Source organism: Battus philenor, unplaced genomic scaffold (assembly GCF_028537555.1).
Source record: "Battus philenor isolate CCGP_79_NKW_IND1 unplaced genomic scaffold, ilBatPhil1.0.hap1 SCAF_16, whole genome shotgun sequence".
In the NCBI taxonomy this organism is placed as follows: domain Eukaryota; kingdom Metazoa; phylum Arthropoda; class Insecta; order Lepidoptera; family Papilionidae; genus Battus; species Battus philenor.
The window spans coordinates 9,365,735-9,377,309 of NW_027181678.1; the positions used below are offsets into that span (position 1 = coordinate 9,365,735).

At 30.6% G+C, this 11,575-nt stretch overlaps 1 protein-coding gene across 2 annotated transcripts in view; it reads right to left on the reverse strand.

Moving 5' to 3' along the window:
• Positions 1-11,380, reverse strand: part of Tmep (Transmembrane endosomal protein) — a 29,854-nt gene extending 18,474 nt beyond the window's left edge. For both annotated transcript variants that reach the window (XM_068762196.1, XM_068762195.1), the window contains exons 1-2: positions 11,099-11,380; positions 6,558-6,720 (exon numbers count right to left, since the gene is read on the reverse strand). In XM_068762196.1, coding sequence (XP_068618297.1) covers positions 6,558-6,719 — 162 coding nt within the window. In that variant the 5' untranslated portion in view covers position 6,720; positions 11,099-11,380. The remainder of the gene's footprint in view (positions 1-6,557; positions 6,721-11,098) is intronic.
• Between the last annotated feature and the right edge of the window lie 195 nt (positions 11,381-11,575).

Below are 11,575 nucleotides of genomic sequence, written 5' to 3' on the forward strand. Positions count from 1 at the left end.
AGCTACGCTTGTCGGTCTGCGGTCTTCCCTCCAGAACCTTGAATCAGCGGCAAATATGTCCGACGCGCAATGGCGGCCCATTGCCACTTAAACTTGTCAATTCGCTGAGCTACGTCGGCTCTTCTATAAATCTTATTCAGATTAAAGAACTTCTATTTTGATCATTTTACCGTTAATTGGAAATCATCCAATTATATAATCAATAGCTCGAATCTGATAAGTTATCCATGAGTCAACAACTCTCTTTAAGTAATCTGATAATGAAAGTCATTGATTTAGACTTGCCAGTAATTAGGTCTTTGCTAATTATGTTTATATGTACATGGTTATATTGATTGCGGAGCATACTTTATTATAAATATTATCGCGCAGTATGTAATATTTAATTAACACATTCACAAAATTTATTTGCACTGACAGTTATGTTTTATGTTTAGTTCAAAAATAAGTTAAAAAGTTACGTTGGAACGTAACAATAAAAAATAGATGTGGAATTTTTGCCAAAACTACATGAAATATTGTGCCAAAGGTCAATGTGAACGCTACAAAACCTTGTGAACGTAACGTAATAGAAGGAAAACATTGCACACAACCATCTATCTAGATGTGTTTGGATTATCGACCAACACGAGTGCAAGGACAGCGCTTGTCTACAAAATAGCACATGCGATTGATTGACCTTTTATTACTATTATTCTTATTTTTATCACCAGTGTGAAACTAAATGTATTTGGAATTTAATTTAAGTTACAAATATAAATTACAAATAAAACAATTATGTTTAAAGATTTCAAACATAGAATATGTAATCTCTTTGGCTCAATTTACTGTTCTCTATTCCATTTTTTTGTTTACACTTTTTTGTAGACGATAGATAATAAATAAAAAAAGAAACAATTCATATAGAGATACAAGAGACGGTCTTATTGCTTGAGGCCATCTTTACCAAACAACGTTTGGATGGAGATGAAAACATGAAGGAGAGGGTAGTTTAGGATGTACATATATACAAATACATACATTACTGTACACACATATACAAAACAGACTTATATAAATATATACACTTAAACATACATAGCAATACATACATTTTTTGTTTACTCTGTCCATTACACACAAATAATGTGCGAGTTACTTTTAGCTTTGTTCAATAAATTTCAATTAAATTTATAATAATTCTTTCACAAATAATCCCTATATTAGCAACGCTCTCCAAAGCACGCGTGAAGATCCTTCCCTGCTAGCCTTTTCCCGTTGTCATACTACAATGTACTTAAATACTGATTTTTTTGTATACCGTCTACAGAGATAGAGCAAAAATTAATAAATTTCAATTTGTAGTAATTCCAATTTTAAACGCATGGGTATGTTATCACTACATTATATATAATTTCTGAAACCATTGATTTTTGGTTAGGAGGTACCATGTAATTTGACAGTAAATGAAATTAAATCTTTTACACCTAAAACCAATCACCCGGTATAACAAAAAAAAAACAGTAATACGGTTAAAAAATATACGGACGTTTGTTTTAAAATATCAGGCAGTATTCTAATTTATCCGTATCTATTTTTATAAAAAGCAATTTATTTGTACATAATAACATAAGCGTTACACGTAGATCCGAAAATTGACCCATTGCCTAAAAATTTTAATAACATAACCAATCACCCTGTCTTGTACAGGGACAAAATAAAACATGTTTTAAACCTATTTTTAATTTCTAACGGTTTTAACTGTAAAGAGATTATATTTTTATAACTTTGCCAATTAATTTTCTTGTTTTTTCATTACGAACGACCTACATTTTACCCGACTCAGTACCTAACTACCTACCCTGTACATAATTACTTTCAGTTAGAATTACTGTAACAAATTTGTTTTTATCTTGCAAATAACTAAGAGAAGTAATAGAAACAAAATTTTTAAGGCTTATTTATAAATAAGAGTATGATTGTTTATCAATGATTAACAACACTAATTTCAGAAAACCCAAAAGACCTCTTAGAATCGGATAGCTCTTGCAACGTGGACTGTCTTGTGGTCACCAGATCATGATTAAGATCGCGACTACCGGGTCGCGTGATACTAGGTTACACATGCCGCTCAAAGTCCCGTAGTGGCGACAGATCGCAGTATGCGATTGAATAGAGTTATAAAAGCTTTAAATAGGTAAATGTGTAATTCATATGTTTGTAAACCCTTTCAAATTATAAATAAACAGAGTTTGTACCGCCAGAAGTAATTGGCATGTTAAATTACCATAGAAAAAAAACATTAATGTATTATATTTCAGAATAATCAATTTGTAATTTGATTGAAAACAGGCTTTAAAGCTTTTTGCTGACGAATGAGCCATACATTCACCCCTTTAAAGGTTTTACTTTTACTTGCTTTTACACCTATAACTAATCAGCTCGAAATTGTTAAAGGCTTGTCGATGCCTTACAGATATGTCCACAGTATTCCTTAACTCCTTTCGTCGAATTCAGTCGATCCGAAATTCTTGATTTAAAAACCATCACTGATGAACTTTAAGATTCAGTGCAAAAACAATATCATTATACTATTTTTGTTCTGAATCTAACAATATCTGCAATTCAAAATCGACTAGCAGCGTGTCGGTATTTACTTAATATCAGATTTATTTCTGAATTGAAAGTTTCGTGCTTCCTATCAATGCGCGCCACCAAAGCTTTTATATTTCCTACTGTTGGCGAGCTTTACAAGGTCGACGACGTCATTGTCTTTATCTTAAATGTTCGTAGTATTCGTAAATGTCAACTTTTATATCTTGTTTTAATCCTAGAAGAACAGGGACATTTACTTCAAAACAAATTGTTATATATAATAATATACATACATTATGTATTAATTTGCATGTATTAATACATCAATCAATAATTTCACCTTTATACCTTAAATGGTAGTTCTAATACTTATAAGGTAGAGGTGTTAATACCATGTACATATTTTAATGGTAATTTTTACAATAAATAAAGTCGTATGTGAGTCTGAGACGGATTTTTGTACTAATTAATGAAATCTGCGACGCAATTCCTGCTCCAATTTCAGCGGAGTATTAAACTGATGCTTAATATACTTCCAAACTGCATGCAACTGGCGCGCGGAGTTGTTCACGTAATTTAAAATTAGCTGCCGAAGCAATACCATGTTCAGTTACCTACAATGTTTTATATAATCATTCTACGAGCATTTTTCTTATTTACAATTTAGTTAAGTAATCTCATCTTTAATCGTTTCAGAATAAAGTTTATTTATTTATTATATGGATAGCTTACAGATTAATAGTTTTGAAAATATGATATCATAAGTAACAATTAACCAGCTCATTACAAGTTTTCACAAATACTTTCATATTTACACTATCTTGCACATTCTTGTCAATTGGTCATGTTTTTAAGAATTTAAAAATTGTGCTCTGATTTAATGTCTCACCACAGAACTCGCGTAAGTTTATAAGTCTATTTCTGTTTATAAGTCAAATTCTGTATTAGAGGAAACCTCATTAAATATATTTATTTCACGTGGTAAAATGACATTGCGTGTTTTATTACATTTAGCAAACTTAATTTTAATCTTGAGAAGAATTCAGAACAATCAATGTGACCATGGGCAATGATGCTAGTTATATAAAATATTATATATATATATATATATATATATATATATATATATATATATATGCAGTGAGTATCTGTTCCGAGACTACTACTAATCTATCTTTTTGTAACTTAAGTTGCATTACGCTTTAAATTCTTCAACGATTAATAGTTTTACAATATGTAGCAGTGCCGTCTGTTCATTTCTGAAAGCCGTGATACATTTATTTTCTACTGTCTACTTTCTCTACAACTAGTAGCTTGCCAAAATTACCTGGTTGTCTGCGAGCGATATGGTAATTTTCATCCCCGCATACGTTTGCAATACGTTCTTTAGTGAATTGAAAAATACCAACAACGATTTTACTTTAAGACTTTTATAATGAGAATATATTTTGATAAATGCTGTGTACAATTTAATGATACACTATTTCATGAATACATCCATCGATTTTTAAGCCCACAAAGTGATATAGGTTTGTTTTCAGCAGACAATGTAACATAATACTGATTACTGGATTCACGCGAAGTCCTTGTAGTGTTCTTGGCGCTAAATAATCCTTAAGTAAATGGATGGCGGAGTAAACAAAGATTATCAGAGCTATCGGAGCATCATATCTATTATTTATACGATGCATTGTGGTTAGGATACTAACTCCTTTAGAATAAAATAATCAAACATAATTCATTTCTTGCCATGAATTAATCTGCAATAAAATTAGAAGCTACGGTAGGTCAGTCTGAAGAAGTAATTTAATTAAAAAATATAAAAATAGTAACAAACACGTGATATACAAAAGAAACAGATAAACTCGTAACGCCAAAAATTTCGCCTTCAAAAAGTTGACCAACTCTATATGGGTCATCATTAATAATAAAGTTCCGCTAGATGTATTAACCCTTCCTTTTCCTATTTTTCTAAATCAAAATATCTTTCGTAAATCTGAAATTAATATCATATTATTAAATAAATTTTAGCATCTAAAAATTTTTAGTTCATCAAAATGCGTGGAACTTGGTTTGTTGACCTTTACATGGTTGATATTATAATGTGCATATCGAAAATAGTTAAATAGGCGCCCTTTTATATAAAATTGTTAAATTTCAATTAAAAGAACACTGGTAAGTTTCTGATCGGCTTTTTTCGGCAGACCAGCATTCCGAGCACATGGTAGTTTGCTATTTTTTTTTATGAATTTTAGCTATAGTTACATTTTTTATGGGTAAATACACCTAAAATTTATGTATATAAACAATAAAATTTGGAAGTTTTGCTCAATTATACATTAATTGGTACATTACTTTATTTCAAGTCCCAACGCTACAGACCGTTAAATGCCTTGAGGTTTAGGGCAATGTGCCGGGCAAACTCATCAAAAAATTCTGCCGTAGATATTTTCTTGAGGAGGTCCGGTAAGTTGAACGGTGGTTTATAAAGGTTTTCAGACAGATAGCAATTTATAAGGTTAAAATAATCGTCGATTTAAAAGTGCAAGTAAATGCCTACTTGAATCAAGATATTTTAGGTTTGAATGTTCAAAGATTAAAATTATATATGGACAGCAAGGTTACTTTTAATTTTGTGTGCGAAAGAGAACGGATATCTACTATTAGTCACGTTAAGCGATCGGTGACGTTACGTGATATCATATTGCCGATTTTTTAATACGACACACAACACCTATACAATCGATTTAGTTATTCATTTTTGCTTCTTACGAAGGAGTTTTTAGACGTGAAAACAAAATTTGTAAATAAATCTATAGAACGCTATCATTTTATTGATCTGAAAAAATATACATATATAAACGTGTACGTTTAGTCTCATAAATTTGAAAACACCTGTTTTAGGATACATTATACCAGTTATTGCGAATTCAAACACATTCATGTCAACACGGCCTTGATATGTAGTTGCCAATGCTAAAACTTGTTTGGAGCAGCGGGGATCGTGAGCCTAATTGCGTAAATATAAACTCCATAAGCGGGCATAAAAATAGTGATTTAAGCTTTCCATCAACCACTGTAACAGGGGTAACCAAACTGCGGTTCGCGAGTTACATGCGGTTCTTTGAACGTTCATTTTTAGCTTCGATTGATTGTCGCATTATTTCAATATTAGAATTTATATAACCTATGTCAGCTTCTGGAAAATCGAAACAAGTTACTGGTGTGATTTATTATTAATATTCCACCATAATATTGTGGAAATCTAAACACCGATCATAATTAACTAGGGCTAGGCATTTTAAGTATTATTAGGAGTGCTCTCATATACGTTTGCCGTTATATCAACTTCAGTACACATATTTTGTACTTTTGTCATATTCAATAAATATAACTTTTGTAATTTCAAATTTCGAACAATGGCCCAAACTATCAAGGAGCTTGGCCATCCCTGCGCTATAACAAATATTTGTTACTTAGAAAAAACACAATGTAGAGTCATGACAACTGACGAAATGTAGAACATACAGTATAGTATTTTTTTTTCATACTGGGGGTTAAAACAAATGGCAAATGAGATAATGATTACACTACTAATTCAACTAGAAATAGGTTGAACATAAGAAATAAGGGACGGATCGATGACAGAACAGTGCGGTTTTAGCGAGACAACCGGCCTAGATATTTACGTTTTCATTTAGTCAATTCACAGTTATAAGTTTTATAAAGCATTTTATATGTTTGTGGAGAGGAAACAAAAATGTTATCTTATCACACCACCGGCGTGAACCGTTTTGCCTACTGATAAGGCTAAGTTACGGTTTAATAACGATTTAAAGCCTTGATTTTTAAAGACTTGTTATTGTTTACGACTTCATCTTCGTGAAACGTACACTTTTACGAAGACTATGGACTATGGACTGGCTAAGTTTTCTTGCAAAGAACACGCGTTATAATTTTTATTTGAAGAATAAAGTAAATACCTGTTGGCAAGTGATGAAAAGAGCGGTCCACACGAATATGCCAGTGATGACCTGCGCGGAGGTCGTCTGCAGGAAAACTGGCTGCTGCAGTGGCTTGAACATGTCGTGGACTGTGTCAGATATCGGCTGAGCCGACACATTGATCGTCTCCGTCGAACTCATTCTGTAAAATTAAGAAACCATTAATATATTTGTGACAATCGCTATTTTTTTATAGATACGAAATTGCTATATTTATGCTTGAAACAACTATCTTACATCTTTTCAAATGAATGTAAACGATCATTTGTTAAGATAGAGAAGTTCCTAGAGGTTTTTTCATAGCCCAGTTTCAGAATTTAGCTGGTTCCGGCGGACCTCCTGCAACTACATCTCTACCATATTCCCAAAACTATAATACGGTATACGGCGTGATTTTTAAAGTATTATATGCCTGCTTTGATAAGTCGAGCCAACATTTTAGTTCTTCACACAGGCAACTAAATTTTCTTGAACTCCCCTCTTACGAATGGTCAACCCACCAATTTTTGTCACGCCAACACGTTTCGTGTCCCGTGGATCTATAGGGATCCATCTGGAGTACTTTGTAAAAAAGGGTTAAGATTATTATCAAATCCCGAGTTCCAAGTGTAACGAACTAAAAATGTTTTTTTACACTATTCATATAACATTGAGTAACCTTATCTGCAAGAGTATAGTCACTTAGGTAAAGGCACTAATCAGCGCTTTAATTGATGGCAAATAAAAACTTCATTCATTATGGAATAGGTGTAACACATGCTCGGTGAATTTATAACGTTCGTAAAGGCATGTAACCTGATTTCGAAACTATTCAATATCTAGAATATTTTAAATTTCAGTTTAATATTTTATTATTGAAAAGCTATAACGTATAAAAACACAAAAATAAAGAAATACGAGTAAGAAAACATCGTCATTTGCTTTTACCCACCATATTATCCTAGAGTAGCTGTACTGTCAGAACTTACTGGCCTGTCGCATTTCAATTTAAAAAAAAAACATACTTCAAAATGATGACTTTATTTATTAAACATAAAATAAATAAATCAACTTCGTGATCGATAACTTGACTAATGTACCCATTAAACTACAATATAAATTTGCAGCGCGCGAACTGTAAAACACGCGAAGTTCAAACCGAACTGGCAAGTGTTTAGTTCAGAGCAAAAATATGTCAAAAATAGACAAAATTTCAATAAACACTGTACTTTTTGACAGTTTTCAAGCTTTTGCACTGCACAGCAACTGCTGTTGAAAAACAACACCAATTCTTAGCTGTCAAACATGTAACATCAATAAGAAAAGGCATTGTTTATTATTATAATAAAAAATCAAATAAAGTGTTCACTTTTATATACTTATTATGTTTTTTATAGACTGCGACAGACCAAAAATTTTTGACATTATGATGATTTTCCGGGCAGATACAGACAGACAGGACAGTACAGATTATTTATGACGTTCTCAAAAATGGTAGAAAATGTCCTTATGGAATATAGCCTTTACGTTTTATTTTTAGTTGCTTGCTTACACAGATTTAATTAAAAATACTGTTACTTTTAACTTATTTAAATTAGAACATGTACTCCTGTCATTAATTGTATTCAATGGCTTGTTTAGCTTTTAAGATTTGCTGTAATATTTTTCGTAAAAATGTTAGTATTAATGTTGTTGTACATTAAAAAAAGATGATGGTGAAGAAGATGGTCGAAATTGCGTATCTTAAACTTCATTCTGAAATATTTTACGAAACCAAGCCATATTGAATAGTAAGTTGTCATTGTGACTCAAGTTTCACCTATCCTTTCAGTAACCTAGAAATTATCAAAACTTCGTTAAATTCTACTTTTCTGGATTTTTTTAAATACTGATGCATTATTTGAATTCCAACATAGAATTCGATTTCCAATAAAACAGTAATATGGACAAGCTTTCATTATTAAAGGATTTAAACTTTTTAAAGATTATGATGGTTGGTTTTCATAATAGCAGCATTTAAAAAAAAATAACAAATCCATATTTAAAAAATGCTGAAGTATATTATTAACATGTCCTACTCAAACTTATTTTAAGATAAATCAATACACGAACACTAATATGGTTTTTAAACAGTTAACTTTGCACAAAGAAATCAAAATAATTATTTAAACAATTAGTTAAGCTTGTTACATTAAAATTTAAACAAACAGTTTGCAAGATTGGAAATGGTGAGACAATAATACTTTATGAGAAAAATTCCTAATGATTTACCCTAAACTACTAGGTTACAATAGATGATTGATTATGATAAATAACTAATTATTATTTACCTTAATATTATAAAAAGAATAAGTTGTATGCATAATACTTTTAAAAATAATACTTGTAATAATGTTTTTAAAATATGTGGCATGATTATTACTACTGAGATAATAGTCCAGTTTTGAGTAAATACTAAGAGAAATCATAAATATTTAAGCCTATATGTTACAATTTAATGTTTCAACTTCTATTTCTGACAATTTAATTTCTAGAGAAATTTCTGCAGAGTTGTTGTAAAGAGTGCAGAATGGAGATAAAAGAGTGCTGTGGGAACTTAGCCTAAACCGGCAATAATATAGCAATAAAATTTGAAGGCTCCCTTAGAAACCTGAGGCAATTTCAACCTGCAATACAATTAACATTTTTTAAACAAATTCTTCAAAATAAATTTTTTAAAGCATGGTATAGAAAGTAAACAATGATATGTTATGTGAATTAAAATTTCTGTTACTAATCAAAACATTAAATTCCTAACAACTCTGTTGTTAATGTAGAATGAAAACAATCATGACAATGAGATTCTTAATGATAACAAGTAAATTGTGTTATTAGCAAGTTTCTATGAGTCAATAGTAAAATATGATGGAATCTATAGGTGGTGCAAATTCATCAAAGTTGAATGTTGGCTTATTACAGAAAGAACTTATATATTTAAAAAAATTAAAGGATGGACATGTGAGATGTTTTTCAAACTTTTAACTAATAATATTTTATAAAATAAATTGATATTTTTTGATAGTTTAGCAAATAATTTATCCTACCTCCAGAATTTCTCATCAAAAAATAACTTTTGCTAAAAATGCATTTAATTACGCCAATATCTGATTATAGTTGTGTATAAAATTCAATATTAGGGATGGAAGAATACAAGTTGATGCTGTACAATTAACTACTTTAATATTTAAATATTGATATAAATACTAGCTGATCCAATAAACATTGTTTTGCCATGTATGTTATTAACAAATAAAAAATAAGAGTTGATTGTAGAGAGGTGAAAATTTAGAGTTGTGTGTATTTTTGTATGCTGTATCAAAAAAAAAATTTTTGTCTAAAAAATAAAATAAATAATTTTGGGGTGGACCACCCTTAACATTTAGGGGGATGAAAAATAGATGTTGTCTGATTCTCCACCCAGGCCAATATATGCACGCTAAGATTCATGAAAATCAGTCGAGCTGTTTCGGAGGAGTTCAATCACACACACCGTGACACAGGAATTTTATATATTAGATTTTATTAAAAATATATTTCATACTTATTAATAGATATTTTCATAAAGGTGTATTTAAGCCTATAAATAAAAGTATTTTTTATCTGACTTGCACTGCTGCCTGAGTTTTGTTTACAGAATCTATGGGTGTTAAGGGTCACGCTATAAAATGCATGTGCTTCGCCTCATAAGCATTTTAAAGTAGGGAAAGTTGTGGGTTTCTAGAGTAACCTAGACCGCCTTGCACTGTCTGCACCCAGGGACTTCTTGCATTCATAACTTTGACATCTGTCGACAGGAAAGTGGGGGTTGGCTACCTCTGCTGTGTCTATGGATTGATACAAGTGATACAATAAATTCATACAAGCTATTTAGATATAATGCATACTATTACCACTCAAGGAGACAATACCTTGCTACCCCTAATAGCAAATGTGACTTAGATACTTTTATTATGTCATGGTAATTTTTAAAATGGTTTATTATTGTGGCTTATTATTATATTATATGCTATTATCCTTATTTAATTTTGCTGTAAATTTTCCTAAAATAATTTAAATTGTAATCGTAATATAAATATCATCTGATGTAATACAAACCTAAGTGAAGCAAATAATATTAACAATTTATTATACATACAAATTAATGCTGCTTATATTTTACACTGGACTAGCAACACACATAATAGGAAGATGAACCATATTCATTTGATTATAACAATTAGTAACATACATGAAGCTAAAATGTTTAATGACCATATCATTTCACCTAGATGATAAGTAGTACAGTAAATGAGTATCAGAGCTCACGTAGCTCCATTCATACTATTATTTTTATTATTTATTCTCATTAAATTTTGTTGAATGTAGTTACGTTAAATAAAAACGGATCTCGAAAATTGGAGGTCACGCATCTTGACTTTTTCTTAATCAAACTATGCAAGTCTAAAGTGAAGGGGATAAAGTTATCTATCCCTTTTAATATCACAAATTAAAACATCGATTACCTGTTAATGGAGTTTTATGGTGATATTCTATCTACGTTGGCCTTTTGTTTCGAATCAGACGTCATTCGTAATCAACACTCCACATATTGTTTCATCTACTGTACATCACACAATCTCATCGATTTTCTTTCTATTTTAAAGATCGTATAAGATATAAGTATTATTCAGTACGAATAAAAACAATCACATCAACAACCAACACTACGCGGATAAATTACCAATTAGTTTGTTTTAGTATTTTCTCAAAATATTTTTCACTGCAGTCGTGACGATTCGTTCTCTATTGGCTAATCACAGATTGTATACACGTACTATAGTATATGTAACATGAATATAACAGAACTATAATTTATCCAGTTGGTGTTAATTTTGGAGACTTAATGTAAATATAAAATTTACTATAACTATGTGCTAAATGATTATTGTTTAGGAGTTTTAAAATAAAATTATGTTTCGCATATTTTAATATTAAAAAGA